This window comes from Manduca sexta, chromosome 21, assembly GCF_014839805.1.
Source record: "Manduca sexta isolate Smith_Timp_Sample1 chromosome 21, JHU_Msex_v1.0, whole genome shotgun sequence".
Lineage (NCBI taxonomy): Eukaryota > Metazoa > Arthropoda > Insecta > Lepidoptera > Sphingidae > Manduca > Manduca sexta.
In genome coordinates, this window is record NC_051135.1 from 7,399,435 (window position 1) to 7,418,114 (window position 18,680).

The 18,680-nt window shown below is 33.1% G+C and overlaps 1 protein-coding gene across 1 annotated transcript in view; it reads left to right on the forward strand.

Moving 5' to 3' along the window:
- Positions 1-18,680, forward strand: part of LOC115453761 (suppressor of lurcher protein 1-like) — a 332,327-nt gene that overhangs the window by 102,310 nt on the left and 211,337 nt on the right. Inside the window, exon 3 of the mRNA XM_037440969.1 lies at positions 9,327-9,399. Coding sequence (XP_037296866.1) covers positions 9,327-9,399 — 73 coding nt within the window. The remainder of the gene's footprint in view (positions 1-9,326; positions 9,400-18,680) is intronic.

Sequence of the window (18,680 nt, forward strand, 5' to 3'; positions counted from 1 at the left end):
ATTACGATTTACGACCAAGCTCCTTAAATAAAGATTTAAAAAGTGGGTATTCCATCTTTGCTTACCCCTGAAAAGTGAATACGGCGATACTATGTATGTATTTACGTAACTTTAAATCAGAAAACAAAATCACTATTCTAGTATTTTCCAACAAGCAACACTTAATGTGCAAGCCATGTTTTAACCATTTGATTCCATTACCCCCGATAAGAGATTAAAATCTATGTGTGTGTATCATTGTTGCGTCTCAGCAACAAAGCCGCAGCTTCTCAGTCTGTATTCATTTGAGAATGTATCTCTCACATAACTCCGGACTAAGTTCCTCAGACATTTCAACTACTTACAGTACACAAGTTGTAAACGGAAATCTTAACCTAAGCTCGTAAGTGTACGTCAAGCAACTTTCAGTATATTCCTTTGAGCTCTACACTCTGACAATTATAATTTTGGATTGAGATCTTAATTTTCAATAATTATGTATCCATATTATAATATAGTAAAATAGTAGCTTTGTTTTTTTTTCGAGTAGTTTTATCAAAATCATATGTTTTGATGGCATCAATCCATCTTGTAAATGATTTTTCCCACCTCGCTGAAGTGCTGACAAAGTGGTACATAAAAAAACCTTAAAAATAGAATAAAATACTCATTTTTAGCAATTTTATAATCGTTTTTGGACGGTATTTAATTTAATCTACATATTCAATCACAATATTAAAAATACTTTCGAGATCCACGTACATCTGCTATCGAAGCTGAATAATTAGTTTTAAAAGCAGATAACTCGGCCATGGTCGGTACTAAATGACAGTAATATGCAAAATTTACGTCGCAAATTGCCATGAATCATATCGCCAATGATTGGGCAGAGTTAGGTAATAAATAGGTTCAATATGGTTTTCGTGGTAAATCGACAAATTATAGCGAATAAAGTGTTTCCCGACCGGATCAATGATCGAATGTTATGTATCTTTAACAGTTGACGTAAATTTATGAGTGGTAGTGATTTTTTGAAATTACGATTGGGTGAGATTATAAGGTCACTTGCTTGATGGTATTTAATCGTCTTTAAGAGAGCTATCACTTGGTTTTTTCGAAGCAATTTAGGCAAGACGATAAGTATGAGATGTTAATAAGACTAAACTGCTTGCTAGCTCACTTTGAAGCCAATTATGTGGGGACGTTACAGAATATTTGTAATTTATTTTTATTAAAACGTAGCTGCACTGTTGTTTATACCTTCAGAATTTTATCCCTTTATAATTAAAATATATTGGAGATATAACAAGTAATTCTAAGATTACCATTTTTAATGTATAAACTATGCTCAAATCATTTATAACAATTATATGAAGCGGCGACAGCCTAGCTGAAAGAAGAACGGATCGCCGAGACGAACATCCGCAGGTTCAAAACCCAAGGCCACCTGTGGCTTTTCTAAAGTAATTTAATGTATTCTTTGTGAATTATTTCTTGCTTTGACAGTAAAGGAAAACATAGTGAGGTAACCTCTATATCTGAGAATATACATACATTGTAAAGGTATGTGCAGTCTGCCAAACTGCCCTCGACCAAAGTAGTGGACTTAGGCCGAAACCTTATCAGTAGTAGAGAAAGCCCGTCCCCAGCAATGAGACATTATAATACAGGGCTGATATTATTATAAATAAACTGTACCAACCTCACTTGTATCATAATAAGGCAATGTTATCATAACACCTAATGCTTGTAAGTCAACTTACTCAGATTTCACGGCATAAACGACAAACATTTCTAGCGCACCCAGCTAAAGCAGATTACTGCATCGCCATATGTCACCAAATATATGCGGCCAGTGTAAATTGGACTTACTGATTAACACCAGTGCGTAGCTTCAATTATACCATTGCTGTGTATTAACAGGCCTGTCTAATTTAATAGCATAATAGCGACCGCACCTCGCTGTACACTGCTGGCTTGAGAAATGTGGCTGCAGAAATGATGATTATGTAGCTAAGTTATGACAATCATTACTGGCGTGGTGTCTGGGGGAATTTGTATACGAAGTTCGTGTTTTCAAAGAAGGTTTAGGGTGGGGTTGTTTAGGTTTTATCTTTGTGAATTATGGTATTCAATTAGGTTATAATTTGATTGTAGATGTGGCCGGGAAAAATGTTTCTGATTTAAATGAAACGGAGGGATTATTTAAGGGTTTGTTTTGGTGATAGTCCTGTGATTTAGATTAGAGCGAGACGGGAATGGCATTATAAAACAGCTGAGGTAAAAAAAAACTTATGTATCTATTATATAAAATGATACCAATGAAAACAAATACTCTTTATTATTCCAAATAGAAATTTTATTTGATAAGGATTGAGCCACTTCAGAACAATATTCTTGTTATAGCAGTAATTACTACGCAATGGCAACTGTTTCTACATATTTGCAATCCTCCAAAAGTAGCTTCGATAAAAATTTTACAACTCTATAGAAAAACAATTTGAAATCCAACAATACTTAAACGCAAATGAATGTGTGAGCACCTGAATATTTTCAAACTATGATCACCCTATATGGAATATAAAGAAACACCCACATTTTGTATCCCATAAAACATTCGAAAACCGGAAATATTTTATCCAACATGTTTTTACTACACGCATTTAGTTCTAAACAAACTTTCTGAACGTGTGTTCGAAATTCAGCACAGCTGCCGTCTAAAATTGTAGTTTTATTTTATTTTAAACTAAACGCGCGAAAGTTTATAATTTTTTTTCCAAACTTATTTACTTGTTTTTATCCGTTAACGTGGAATTAGGTGTTTTATTATTCTGGACTTCTCTATTGTGTTTATTGTTGCGTTAGCGAAGAAGCACAGAGATTTATTCGTGTATTATCTATTTGATTATGTTTCGTTTATTTAGATGGGAAGTAGCGAACAATAGCGAAGCAAAATATATCTCGGTATTCAACACCATACGGCGTGTAATATCAAATGTACCGCATCATGTAACTCATTAAAACATGTTGTGGACAGCCAAACGAGGAAATACAGATTAATTATTACATCGAGTTACTACATTAACCACATACACCTCTTAACCTTTTGCTAACTTCGTGCCAAAAATCATCTATGAATAAAAAATATTATCGGCAGAAATTCCGTATATAGTATTCTTTTTTTTTTATATATTTGTAATTTTATATAAATATAGTGTGTGCGTAAGTGTATTTCTGACTGAAGTGTACTGTTATATTGATATTGCTCCACTAATCTTATTCTAGTAGTGGTGTGATTAAGGCTTGTAAAATTTGAATTACTTTTTATTGTTATTTTATTGTTCACAAATTACACTATTTATTTTACATCTACGGTCACTAATTCTAAATTACTTTTAAGACGACATGTATGTGGTTTCATACTAACATAATGTTAAAATAGCCCTCTATAATGAAAGTATACGAAGCTTAATCATTAGTTGCGAAATCAAAATCGATCTTACCTTCATAGATATTTCGGAGAAAGATTTGAATTGCGTGGTGAACATACATATGATTTCATTTAGTAACGTCATGTTAAAATAACCCTGCATAATAAAAGTAAAGGAAGCTTAATCATTGGTTGCAAAATCAAAATCGCTTTTACTTTTATAGATATACCGGAAAGATTTGAATGGGGTAGTGGCTGTTACAATGAAAATTGTAATACGAGTAGTTTTTCCAATATTTTTAAGAGGTGAAATCTTTTATATCCCGCGTGGAGTGCAGAGGCTGTTCAATATTTTATACTACGTTTGCTGAGATATGTAGATGCTTCTTTGCGCTCCAATCCATAAATTTACTGTGAATAAAGCCGAATATGAATGATGCATGTTATTAGTTCGTTCCGATGGTTATGAGGCTAGTATATCAGATTCTAGAATGTACGGTGATTTCAAGATTTATATATTTGTAAGTTAAAATTCTATTTAGTTAAATACCATGAGTATAAAATATAGAATTATCTAGCTAAAGCTATTTGTGTCTTCAACTCATGAGTTAAATTAGTCATGACCTAAATTGTCTTTGTAATTATTTTGTAAGCTTGCTTTATACAAATAAATAATTTCTTTCTTTCTTTCAAATTGTTATTTGAAATAAGTAAGTTTACAAGCCTCCTTTCCTTTCCTTTCATAAATTTAAAGGAGGCCCTCAGTGTGTACGATGATCACCAAGGTACAAGGCTAGTTGTTAAATTATATTTTAAAATACATTCAATAACATGATAATGATCATTGAAGTTAGCTAAGAATTACTTAAAAATACTCCCTGAAAATTAGTAATTTTGCAATGCGACGCACTGTGGCCTGTCGCGAATGAACTGTGCGCAACCCTTTGGGATTAAGTATCGTACCTTGCATATAGATTGTAGGATTATAATATGATACGCCCATGGTTCCTACAATATTTCAACCATTGATATTTAATCCGCTGCTATTGGACTCAGATTCTGTTACGAAACAGGAACTTTTATAGTAGATGTATTAATGTATGAGTTAAATACAGAATATAAACTTATATTGGATGTCATCCTCTGCAAGAAATAGCTGTTAAAATTAAGAGACAACTTTCTTATAGGAATAGGATAACAGAAAATATATGAATCTTATCTTATGTGATAATATGTAGTTTAAAGCATTGGAATTATTTATTATATGGGCTTTTTCACGTTTTTGAGGTATAAATGTGTTATGGGACGGACTTAGATAAATACGGTGTTGTGGCATCTTAGTCTTACTAATATTATAAAGGCGAGAGTTTATGAAATGTTTGTTACATCTAAACGAAGAAATAACTTAAAGGGTTTGGATAAAATTGGGTACAAAAGGAAAACCACGTTCCGAACTAATACATAAGCTACTTTTTATCTTGGTATATTGCTTCTGGAATTAATAGAATTTTTTATTCTATTTTTTTAATTAAATGGCACTGGTGTTGTGTGTTGTTTTAGGGGGAAAGCTTTTTCATACGGATGAAGCCACAAGCAATACCTAGATAATTAGTATAATAACAAAGAATAACGAAACAACCCAGCTCGATGCAGAGCCTTTAAAATTTACTAGACAGAAAGTATTCCTGCATAAAATTGTGTAAAATGTTCCCGGGTAAAATTAGAAGCTAAAGAATTTTACCTCAACTCGAAATGAAATTTAAAAAATAACATCGCCTTGAGATTGGACATTGCAAGGCTATTCGTGTTATGATACCAATATTGTTTTGAAGTCTTCGTATATTGCAGCCAAGAGTCACGTACCGAACGTTTCTAATTTTAGAGTAAATATAAAAATATATTTTGAAATTCGTTTTGTGACAAATAGAAAGTCGAATTGTTCTTATTATCCTTATGGTTATAACTTTATGTTAAGTTGCACTTAACACAGTTAGAAAAGACAAGTATATGCACAAAATTATATTGTTGTACCTACAAGAAATTAGTAAATACGAACTTAATGTCGAAGGCATTTTTATTGACGATGATCAACCCAGAGTTATAGTATTGCGAAGAATTTTTATTTTATGCAAATAGCAAACGATAGAGGAGGTTGGTTTTCTCTGGAGGAGGTCTTTACCTTCTACTGAGAAGGGTTCCTGCAATATTATTTACATAAATTGAATATAACGAAATGCAGTCCAACAATACTATTATAATAATGATAATAATTACATATATATAACATGATTGTAATATAATTATAATGAATTCCTGAGATTTTTATATTTTGGTAAAATTGTAATTAATGTTTCCATTTCTGTAACTTTCGTAGCAAGAAATAAAAGGTTTTTTAATTTTATTTACGAGGAAAATCAGGGCGCCCAATGCAGTAATTATCGGAAACCGTTGTAAAATAAAAATTCACTTATATATATTTTTTTACTATATTTTCTTTAAGTATTTCATCGCGTGATAAAGGCTAAATGTGCTAAAGGTGACAAAACATATGAGAACATTGTTTACTGGCAGAATTCATTGGCGAATATTATAAGCGAACAAATTTCAACGTAACTGTAACAGAGGTCAAAATTATCCAATTAAAGCAATTAATGTTTGTTTGAAAGTTGTTGTTAGCTGATAAACGATGGCAATATTGTAACCGTATGTATTGTTTTAACTTTACACTGATGGTGTTGGATTATTAATTCCGTTTTCATGGCCCCGAATTGGTTTAGTGGAAGCGTTCTTGGATTGTGAACTGAGATGTTCTCGATTCAAAGTTCTTTTTCGTTTCTTAAGATAGTTGGGTTGCTGAATATTGGAATTTGAGTACGCTGTGGTAATTGATTCAGCAAGCTAAACTTTAAGGAGAAGTGTTCTTTATGGTGTGATAGGTCTTGACACTTTACACCTACCACTACACTAAATGTGTTTTCTATTTAATGTCAAATGATATACGAGTTACTATTCTCTGTCCGTAAGTATTAAGAAGTTGAAAATACACCAGTAGCGAAGAGTCCATATAACTCGATTCCTGCCGACTTCCTTTCCGTATTTTATATAAAATCTAACTATCATTACAAGGATCGGCAGACCGCATTTCTGCACATTATTACATTTATATGTTGTGTGGGTTTCCATTCAGAACATTTCTCCCTTCGCCTCTGTGATAGACATCTATGACACACCTTTGTTTTTTCAATCTGTCACTGCAGACTGAAAAATTGTCTATAACCGCAGTTATATTACAATATGACTAGTGTTGGGGTTTCGGATTCGTTTCCGGGTTAGGCAAAGTGATATTGGGTATATCTACTTATCAGTCCAGGGTCTGGAATTTGTGCCCGATGAAAATACAGGGCGAAAATTGGGCGCATCATTTGTGGCTTTGCCGACTCTTTCGGGGATAAAAGGCGTGAGAGTATGTTTGACTGCAGAAACCATAATTTACCATACCATAATACATAATACCATAATTTTACCATAACCATACAAATCTCAGCCGTACCAAAGAAAAGAACATCGCCTTAGTTGTATGTTTAGATGACTAAAGTTCGTTTGTCTGTTAACGCTCAAGACGATAGTTCCTAGTTCTCATAATTATCTTGAGAGTACATGACATCCCGCTAATTAAATAATTATACTTACGCTGATTATTCGTGCGAAGTTAGAGCATATACGCAATAAACACGATTTTGGAATGAGAAATTGGTCGTTAAGGTTCATATTTGCATATTATTTTTGGGAATGTCTTTCTCTATTTTATATCCTGACAATAATATTATGATGGAAAATATAGCTGCGTACTACAGCTGGTATACGTATGGATCTGAGTTCTTTAGTTGTAAGTGTTTTTCATTCAAAAAACATTCTTAAGTAAGTTTAATTTTAGATTTGAATTTGAGTGCCAACTTGGACTGAAACGGTGTTTTAAAAAAGCCTTAATTATAAATTATTCAGATGATGAAATGACGTGAATATAACAATAAAATTTATTTAAAACCTTAACAAGCATATTTAATTAATATCAGCGTAATTAAACAAAATTTATTTAAAGGTAAATTGTGTTTTTAAACAACAGACATTACGGAAACTTCATTATAAACTCCCATATACTTTAAATTATAATGCGTTCGAGCCATCAACCTACTGATAATAATAATTACCCTTCCGTGACAGATTGTAATTATTCAAATGAAAAATGGTCTGGATATCACAGTATCAACGTAAGTACGTGGGCATTATGTCAGGTGTTGTTTAATTGTTCCTTCCGAATCATTTATTAGCACGAAAACAACGTAATAGTCAGAGGCCTTTTGGAGAGGCGAATAGGGCAACCGTACGGGGCCTCGCACGTTGCCGCGGCGGAACCTTTTGTTCCGATTTTACCGAATAAACTGTTAAACCTTTTTTGATTCGCCCAGGCCTCACGTCTTTTTTGTATTCGCCAGGGGCCTGGACTGATTATAGTAACATTATTGATTGGCTTATCTAATTGGGTCATGTCCAATATATTATTGGAGATTTTTATACAATGACATTTTAGAAACCAGGATAGTGACTGGTGGTTATGAGAGAGATAGACACTTTTTATAATTTGGGACGCATATAATTTGAATTAGTTTGTACTCGTAGGATAAATGTTGATCTATTTCCCCGGTATGAAATGTAGTCTTTATCCTTCCCATGGTCTCAAACTATATCCATACTAAATTTCATCGAAATTCTTTAGATACTTATTGCGTTTATGGCAAGCAGACAGACGCGGCAGGGGACTTTGTTTTATATACGTAAGCAAATATGATAATGAAAGGAATGAAAGCATAGATAATGTCATTCTAAGACATCCTACTTCCTTTTTGGCAAGATTTGCCGAGTTTAAAATTATTTGAATGACAAAATGCGCGTAATTTATTATTGAATTTCATATTTAGTTAGACCACGCCTAATTCATTTAATAATGCCTAAATCGGCTATAAGCCATAGTATCTCTAATGTACTAGTAATGCTCCAACAACCGTTCTCCTACAGGGACATACCCGGCGATGTGATCCATCTAAATTGCACACTAACTTCTTGTTCGTTCCCACATTTTAGAACACTTAGTTCCGCAAAGTTGCAAACTATGAATGACATTGATTTAGTGTTTGTAACTCGGATTTTAGTCGTTGAATAAAAACTCAAGATAAATCTCGGCTGACATAACATAATTTTTCATTGCCGCGAACAAAGTGGAATTTTAATGCAATTTTAGTGTTCCCATTTTTGCTGAGCTCGTACCGTACGTGGCTTACGGAAGGTGTCACCAGAGAATGAACCAAAAAAAATAATTACTTACCTGTGTAAGTGATAGTCTAAGCTGGGGATTTTCTGGGCAACATTTTTCTGGCGCAAGGCCTTTGTAGATGAAATAATGTGCCGTCCGCAACATCATTATGAGGGATTTAGCATTACGAGTATTATTGCGCCTCAAAGCTTAGGTTATGATGAAATTATTTTTTATAGAGATGTGCATAATGAAATGGTTTTTGTGATAGTTTTGATACATTCGCTTATACAGACAAATTCTAAAAATCTAAGATATAGTGACTATAATCGTAGAGTCAAATGAGATGAAGGGCCTAATATAGATGATACTTTTGAAATTATAATGTAGGTAATCTTGATCAAAATATTTTTTCGTTAAGTACTGCTACCTAATGAAACTGTGGACTGCAAAAAAAGTAGTTTTTTTAATAAGTCTGTTTGTATCATCATTCGTTTTCACTTATGGTATTGAAATTCAACATTTTAGACTAATCTATAATAATTTAGTAATGTATGTAATGTAATAACTGTCGTAACAGTTATTTTATAATATTCTGTATTGTTTCAGTTGTCAGCTTCGTTGCTAGTGCTACTTCATCTATCGATGAATGTTGTGGATGAGGGGCACGCTGTAAATCCTAGTGAGTATACATTTATTTATAATTGAATTATGTCACGCATTTTTTTTAAGTTGTATGCAAAATTCAAAATTATCAACAAAATTTATCAAAAATGTTATTTAAAAAAAAATGTATTTTATAATATATAATCAAAAGAAATATAATATTTGATATATCCAAACTGAGTAAGACCGCCAAAGACTCGACAGACGATAGAAATGAGAAAGACATTTATGACTACGTAATTATGCTTTCACCGTCTTGTTCTTTTAGAGAAACTAAACTCATAATTACGCAGGACGTAGCTTCTGCAGTAAATTTGCAACAAATCCTTGTACCACCATCTGTTCGTTCGGATACAGTATAACTTCTGTATAATTATACTATCTTAATTACGTCCCAAGCGATACAACGTCCGTGAAGTCATTTGTTATTCGTGTAAAATGCCATATTAGAACCAATATAAACAAGTCTTTACTAATTAGCTACAATAACAATATAGATGGCCCGATAACTATTTTCCGATGTTAGATAAGTGGCTTTTTATGTCGACTGAAACGCATGAATAAATATTATTTTGCTCGACCGTCATTTCGTTTCTTTTATGTGTTTATTTTATGAATAAATACTGCAAGGGTTTAAGATGTTTGCGTTAGCGTTTCTATGGTAAATATGGAGTTTCGAAAATGTTTGGGGATTAAGTGAAGTCTTAGTTTTATAGGGATTATGCAATTTCAGGTATATTTTACTTATATGATATATCTTGTTGCAAATTTTATACTTTTTTTATTGTTTAACTTTGAGTAAAAGTACTGCGTAAAACTGATATATTTAAAAGTAAATGAGAATGTATAATCATATTTTTTATCTTGACTGAATAATTTCTGGTTTGCGTATTCACCGAATATACTCCATGTTTAATACATACATTACCCGACTGTCAAGCCTAACTCTTCAGCAAACATCGTTACTACATAAATTAATATAATAAACAGTATGTATATTTGTCTTTACACGCAAATGATCAGCGTAGTATCGATAAGCCTTTATCGATAAATGGCACGGCTCTGTGTTTGCCCACTCGATGGCTGCGTTGGGCGCGTAAACATTTGACGATCGGTTCTTGTTAGTACTATACTCTCTTCCACCATTCACAAATGAACTTCAATTCTACGCGTGTTAACTTAGAGCGCATTATCGCGCACAATAGAGTCACAATTGAAACTCGAATGGTGATTACGAGGCCACGTACAGAGTAAAGAAACCCTTTGCTGTAACATTTGTGCGTGGTGTGTTGCGAGGTTTGTTTATAGTGTTAGCCTGTACGTGTGGATTATGTTCAGGGAATTGGCCGTACGCAGGGCTTTTATGGCCTTAATGTCCACTATATAAATTATGAGCCTTTAAAACTAAAGGGATACGAAACTAACGCTCAGTTTGGGTATGCTGAGTAATAGATAATCTTGTGCGCGTAGCTTTAAGTGTTTGTTGGACTGGATGGAATGGCACTTTAATGTCGGTTGGGTTGGATTAAGATATGATATTTTGTATTTGGCTTTGTCTTAGTATTTTGTTGTTTGAGGAATCTTACTGAAATTAGCTTGAAGGTGGCTTTAATCCAGTGTCTTCATAAATCTTTTAAAATTTGATAATTACAAGTGAGTTGTAGATTAAGTAAGTCAACAACTTAACTATCTAAATACATTATATATTATTACAATTGTTTGTCAAAGTTTTTGTATAATTGGAATTAAAATATAAAAAAATATATATTGACCAAATCCTAAAAGATCTTTTAAACAAAACACAACTTTTATTCTAACAATAATTTAATAAGAACGGCTAGACATGTGTTTTAGAGATCATCGGTGTAGAAAAAGTGCTGTATAAAAATTTCATTGTTATATTTATTTATGACTATAAAAGTGAGTGACGTATATAAAATAAAAAAAAAATAAAGAAAAAGCAATATATATCTGAACAGCATTAACTTACTCAGCGTTTTATATTATTCTTATTCAATTAAGGCTACACTTAAAAATATACTGATTAATGTTTAAATAGACAATAATATTACCAAAGTGTATGTAAAATTATAGCACAAAAGCCCGAATCACATATCGCTCTTCTTACGTCGTATTCCTCAATATCGAGGATCGTGATCTCCCTTCTGTATCACTTTCTCTCGTACGAATTTTCTCCATATGTTTCTGTCTCCGGCGGTTTGGAGGGCACTGTATTTATTCCCTATCCCAAATACTCTAAAAATAAAACTAGTCATCATCATCATCATCAGCCCTGTATTATATACAGTTCCACTGTTGGGCACGGGCCTCCTCTACTACTGAGAAGGATAAAACTAGTATATAATTAGAATACACACAAAACAATACACAAATATCAGTTTGATATTCACTTTATCATTGACCATTTAGATCCTAATGTATTACAGTACGGCCAAAAGCGTTGAATGGAGTGGCATACGCTACAGTGCCGAAAAACAAAAGTTTTATGCGAGTGGCATGCCTTGCGCCCAGAGTCGTTTTAGCTTTTGAACAGGTTAATGTTCATCACGGGAAACAAGCGGGATGCGGTAAAAAAATGTACGGGGAGCTCTTTGTAAATATTCCAAGGTTTAAGCTCTATTCATATATTTCCGTAGCGATGTTGCTCGCAGACGGCTTTGCTTAAGAATTCATAGCGTGTGAGATATTTTGAGCTGTGATGATGGATTATGATTTCCTTTTTCGAAAGACGAAGTTTAATTATTATACTTGATTGTTTATGTTGACTTCATTTGTGATTTTTAGTTGAATCTGTTTTATATTTGATTCTATACAGATCGATTAAAAAAACGGTTTTGAAAATTGTAAACCGTAGAAGTTTTGTGAACCCAAAATCGACTCTTTGTTCCCTAAATCCGGCACGCGGTGGCATGTGAATCGGACTTTTTACAACTTCCCTTTTATGTTGGTTTTATTTTGCGTACATTTGTAAAACAATGGCAGGATGTGGATGTTAGCTAGGCCCTCCGTCTCGCCGAGATATGAGGAATATTTCATCGACTGCAGTGTTTTTTATTTAAAATCTTTGCGGATTTGTTATTTGTATGTGGGTTTTTAACATAATTTTACCTAAAAGAACAATTAATTTTCAAAAGACAATAGGGATTTTGGACTTAAATGCAACGCGCATAAAATCCAGTACATTTTTTATCAATAAAAATATCGTATACATACAAATTGGTACAACTCATCTGTTGAACATTAATATGAATATAATTGGAAGCTATTATGCGGAATAAGTAATTACTGGATTCCATGAATATTCCCGCAAGGAAATCATTACGAAATACAAGGAAATAATACATAGACTTAACGTTTTACTACTAACAAGTCCATACAGAAGGCTCGCTTTGTGATATTCACTGAAAGCCGATATGAAAGTACAATGGAAACGAACAAGCCAGGTTTCTGTGTGGAAGCCGCATGTTTCTGAAGTCAATATTCGATCGTTCGTTGTCTTTTGTTTAACTTAGAAATCCCGTCTGAATATGAATATAGCTATTCGTTAAAAAAAATCTTATAACTAGATTAAAAATACTGATGAGTATGACATATGGAATTTAATTAGAAATATTTGCAGTCTGATGAATAAATTGCTCAAATAGTATTGCCGAGTTAAAAATTCATACAAGTTCCTCCAAGTTTTATACTATTGAGTTCTTTAAATTTGTTTCAGTTATATTCAGTCGTTTAATAATTTCTATAACATATCGCTGGGTCTCTATTAATAGATTCAGTGTTATATTTATTGCACAAATTGAATTGTATATATCAAATAATTCTATATGTGTTTCGGTAAAAAAAAATCCAGAAACTAAATAAAACGGGAACCATGACTTATTGTTCTTTAAATTTTTTTACATGAAATTTTTAAATCTCATCTTTCTAACATAAATAAACATAGAACATTCAGCATATATAGACCAGATATTCCTTTTAACTGTAAGCCAGCAGTATGTAACTGCTCTGTTATAAAAACCATATTGATAGACAAAAAATTATAGAATCTATAATGAGTGCAATAAGATATTATATTGTCGTCGTAAAGAGAAATAACGTTTTTATATACAATATTACGGAGAATAAAAAATATTATTTGATTCGTCTTTACTGATTACAAACATGTATTTAACAAAATAAAAAAAAAACATCTCTTCTTCGTTATGACGATAGTATATAAGTTCGATGAACTTACCTTTCTATATTGTGTTGTTTTGTGTGATTGTTTCCAACGAATCGGGCGTATGATGGGCGCTGGCCTCTGAATAATGTATGGAGGTTGCTATTTAGGTATGAAATGGCTCATACTCAATAAGCAAAGCCCTAAATTATCATATTTAAAACACATTAGATATTTGTATCTAGTGTACAGTCACCGACATAAGAAGCTGAACAAATTAAAAACTTTAAATAGTTTATATCAGTGGCGAAAGGAAAATTTACGAAATGAAACCCAACACAACATTGATTGATTTTTTGTAGTACATAAGAGTATAAAACATCAATCATTCTTGTGCGTAAATACGGTCTACAAAACGTTCTAATGATAATTCGATTTAATATAAATTACAAAAGAGAAGCCGGCAAGAATCGGGTTATAATATAATCCTTTTACTATCGGTATATACACCAAAAACTTTTTCATAAAAATAAAATAAAGGGGATTTACTTTACTTCACATAAAATAATAAAAAATCAGTTAAACATAACGTGTACAGGCGATTTCAATTATTAAATTTGCTCAACTACTTGTATAGCTGATTGTACCTTTGCTATTTACTTCAAACTTTCTTCATTTAATTTTGTAAACTATATTTAGTTGAGTGTATTTCAAAAGAACCTGCAGATTATTTTATATAAATTTTAGTTGAACACACAACTCTTAGAAAACAAATCCAAAAGGATTAAAATTGTTTATTATCTTCGAAAATTGAAAGCCCTTTGTGCGTTATCAATAAACATATTTATTTACTTATAATATCGGCATTTTTATTGAAACACCTTCGGCTATAATGATATTTTAAGAAAGGTGTGTAAATATAATTATATAGGTTCTATACGCTCATAGACATATATAAGAGATTAGGTTTTAAGCCCTGGGGACGTTGTTACATTATGTATTCGGCCAACTGGATTAGTGTCTTCTAATATATAGGAAAGTCATGATGTGGTCTGTCGTTGCTAATCTATTCAGCGAATGTTGAATTATAGCTGACGGTGGGGCACATTTAAAATCCACCCGGATAGCGACCGTCCATCGTACACAAGGTGTTAAAATCCGCCATAGTGGTTCACTTTTGTCGCGTTCCGGGGTCAGCCTGTGTGTATCCGCCGGATACTATCCGGTTCCAACAGGCCGGCATAATTGTGTCGACTGCCGAGGGGTAGTCATCTCTCGTCAGTCGACATTCTATTGAACTGCACTCCACTTACCATCAGGTTTAGTGGGGTCACATTGTGGTGCACGTATAGAAAAAGCAAATTTCATCCTAACCGTTCGGTGGTTTATTATTACCAAACATCCAAATATTGTAACAAACATTCTCTTTGCCAACCAGTTTCCTATACGACATTTCGAATAAAACTTCATTCAATACACATACTCGAAACTCTTGCAAAAATCATCCAGACCAAGAGAAAGTTTGTTTAGTTGACATATATATTTCAAATTGCAAATACCAAGTTGACAGGAGTTAAAACACATCTAAACGCAGCCGTCTGGGCCATAATTCGCAGCTGGGTGTCGTGACCTGTCCAACGTCGTCTCACAACACCAATTTACCAACTTCTGTTGCCAAACTTACACTGCCAATTCCTAAGACGTTCCAAGTTCATTTTAGTATATTGTTTTTGTATGGAATTTTGTTTGAATTAATTTGGTTAGTTTTAAAAGTAAATAAAATTTATGTGTATGTAGCATTCGATACTCATCATTACATACCGAAAACTTTGAAATCAATTCTAAGACTAGTATTCCTGGCTCCCACAATATAGTAGCAAAATCTAAAACAGTAAATTCTAGCAGATATTGTATCCCGTAGCTCAAAAATCTTTGACCTAAATCTGCATTGTGTTATGCACAGAGCACATACGTAAGTTCAGAACTTCAGAGCAGCATACATTCAGACACACTTGAGACAGATGCTTGTAGCTCCTGTACAACTCTATGAACATCGAATATCCCCTTGTCGCCCTGTAAGCCGCTGCATTATGAATTTCACGATCTCGCCTGTTCAATCGACAATGCTTCAAAGGTATAATTATTCGGACCTCAAGAAAAAATGCGTTAAATTAATACATTTCAACCATCTAAAGATATGCCAATTACCTTTTTTGAATTTAAAAAAAGGGTTGTAAACTTTTTGCTCTTTTTAACTGCGCTTTTTTCCCGTAAATGTAAAAAGGAAGCGGGAAGCTAATTATTGTTTTACAAAGACGACAATTTACGTCGCGGCACGATTGAAATCTCATTAAAATTTTAATTGAGAATGAAATTATCCAAAGGCCGACCAGATATTCATTAGCATATATTTCGTATTCAAGAAGCGAATTTAAATAGACACTTATAGATGCTTGAGAGGGGCTGGATAATTAACGACAAAATAAATAATAGCGAGTAGATTGTCTTAATATTCTATGAGATATACACGTCTAATGAAAAGTATTTTTTATGAATTCCTTTGGTACAGCATGTCTTATGGACCAAAATGTTCATAAAAGTAATAATTTTTCTCTGATCGAAAAAAGTAGCTCAACAAATAGAATAATTCAAAACGTTTCTATACGTTAACTGCAATCTAAATATGCTTATTATCCTTATCTAAAATATGTAAACCATCTGAAGTTTATTTTGGTGAAGAAATAGCGATTGTTGATACCGACACAAACGTTTAAAGGCGATTAAAATTTTGTATTTTTTCAGTTACACATATTTGAGTAACATTGTAATATATTCGAAAAACCAAAAACAAAAGCTATCACCTAAAATATTCTGTAACAAAATTTAAAATAACACCGAAATATTTACACATAATACAATGCAATCATAAAAATAATACTAAAAACCTTCGTAAAGTGTCACATGTGAGTTAAATACGGTAGGTGTTAATAACAGCGGGCGCTCGGTGCCGTCTCGTGATTACTATTAACCTAAAAAGCCAGCACCTTGTTCGGCTAATGTGACTCTAATTTAGACTGACATAATCTGTTACATGGTGTGACAGCATTTGATGTCTAAATGTAAGTAAATAGATATAATACGAGGCTGAGGTGGAGAAGAATCTAACCTAAAACATGTTAAGGTGGAATTATCTAAGTAATATAATAATATCAGCTCTGTATTATATATTTTCGCATTGCTAGGCACGGGCCTCCTCTACTACTGCTCTCAGTAGAGAGGGATTAGGCCTTAGTTCACCACGGTGGCCTAGGGCAGATTGGTAGACTTCACACACCCTTAAACTTCCTATAGAAAACATTTCAGGTATGCAGGTTTACTCACAATGTTTCCTTCACCGTTAAAGCAACCGAAAATTCAAAAATAATACACACACGATTTTAAAAAAGTTAGAGATGTGTACCCTTATAAACTGCGGACATTCGTCTCGGCAGTCCGTTCCGCAACCAACATCAATATTTTTATAAGTGTATATTATAGAAATATTTTAGCTGAAATCATAGAGTAATTTTCCCTAAATTTAGTTAACTGGGCTAATATAGTTTAGAACGATAAAGTAGTATTTTACCTACTACCTAAAGTTTTCGTTCGAAGTTATACTTCGGGAAATACTTATTACTGTATTATATTTGTTTATTTTATTAGAATATTTATTTCCCTCATTATGATGTAAGCCATTCTTTCTATAAGTCAGAGAATGCAGCATCAACCAACCTACTTTATACTCGTTGTGAGAAGTTACTAAAAAGCAGGTCATCTGGGTGCGTGGTACGTGCACTTACCGAAGTGACCTACCCTCATAAGGCTAAGTATTCTGTTTGACTTTTCTTTTGTTCTTACGATTGCATATCCTCGTCTATTCATCATTTTAGAATTTGTAAGCTAGTATTTTTTGTACACGTTGTGGTTTAACTCATTAAGATCTTAGAATTTAGATGTCACAGTTATAAATATGTTTTCGTGTACAATAGGGTCTCCTATGTTTGATTTAGTTTATTATTTTATATGTAACAGAATATATTGTAAAAGAAATTGTTCTGTGAAATTAGTATCAAAATTGGTTGAAAAATAAAGCAGTTATTCATATTTGAAATATTGTTGTGAGCAAAAGTGGGGGCGTGGTGGGGTTATCACGCTGTCCTTTTCTCACTCACGTAGAGTAATGGCCGGTGGCATTGGCTGACGTCACATTTCAATATTACTGTAATTTGTCAGCTTCTCTTTCCACCAAATTTCAAAGCTTTATAACTTATTTATTACTAGCTTCCGCCCGCAGCTTCGCTCGCGTGGATTGCGGACTTCAAAAATGGAGGAGGTGCTCAATTTGTCGGGATATTTTTTAATGTATGGTGGTATGCAGGTGGTCCGATTGTCCGGTCAGGGTCTGATGATGGGATCCTGGTGAAATCAAAGGAACTTTTAACCATTAAGGTTGCACACGCGACGGAAGCTTAAAAAATGGAGTAACTTCTCCCGTTTTCCCAACATTTCCCTGCACTGCTCTGCTCCTATTAATTGTAGTGTGATGAAAAGTATACTATAACCAGCTCAGGAGTACGAAAAATAATTGTACCAAGTTTCGTTAAAATCCGTCGAGTAGTTTTTGTTTCTATAACGGTTATACAGACAGACAGACAGACAGACAAAAATTTTACTAATTGCATTTTTGGCATCAGTATCGATCCCTAATCACCCCCTGATAGTTATTTTGGAAATATATTTCATGTACAGAATTGACCACTCTACAGATTTATTATAAGTATAGATTGCGTGGATTTTAAAATTCTTTTTACGTTGGATTTTGATGAAATACATTTTTGAAAATGTATTTAAAAAAAAGTCTTCAAGTACCCTATTTCATTAGGTAATTTAATCAATAAGTTACAAGTCATAATTTGATGGAAGCAATCATTTCCCACGAGAAATTCAAGTCTATCATAACTTTCATTGAACACCTTCCGAGTTTTAGATTTGTAACAAACGGTAAGGATGTCCAACCCCTAGAGGACAAAGATCCAAACAATGCCTTGAATGGGAAGAGTTGGATAATAGGCTCATGT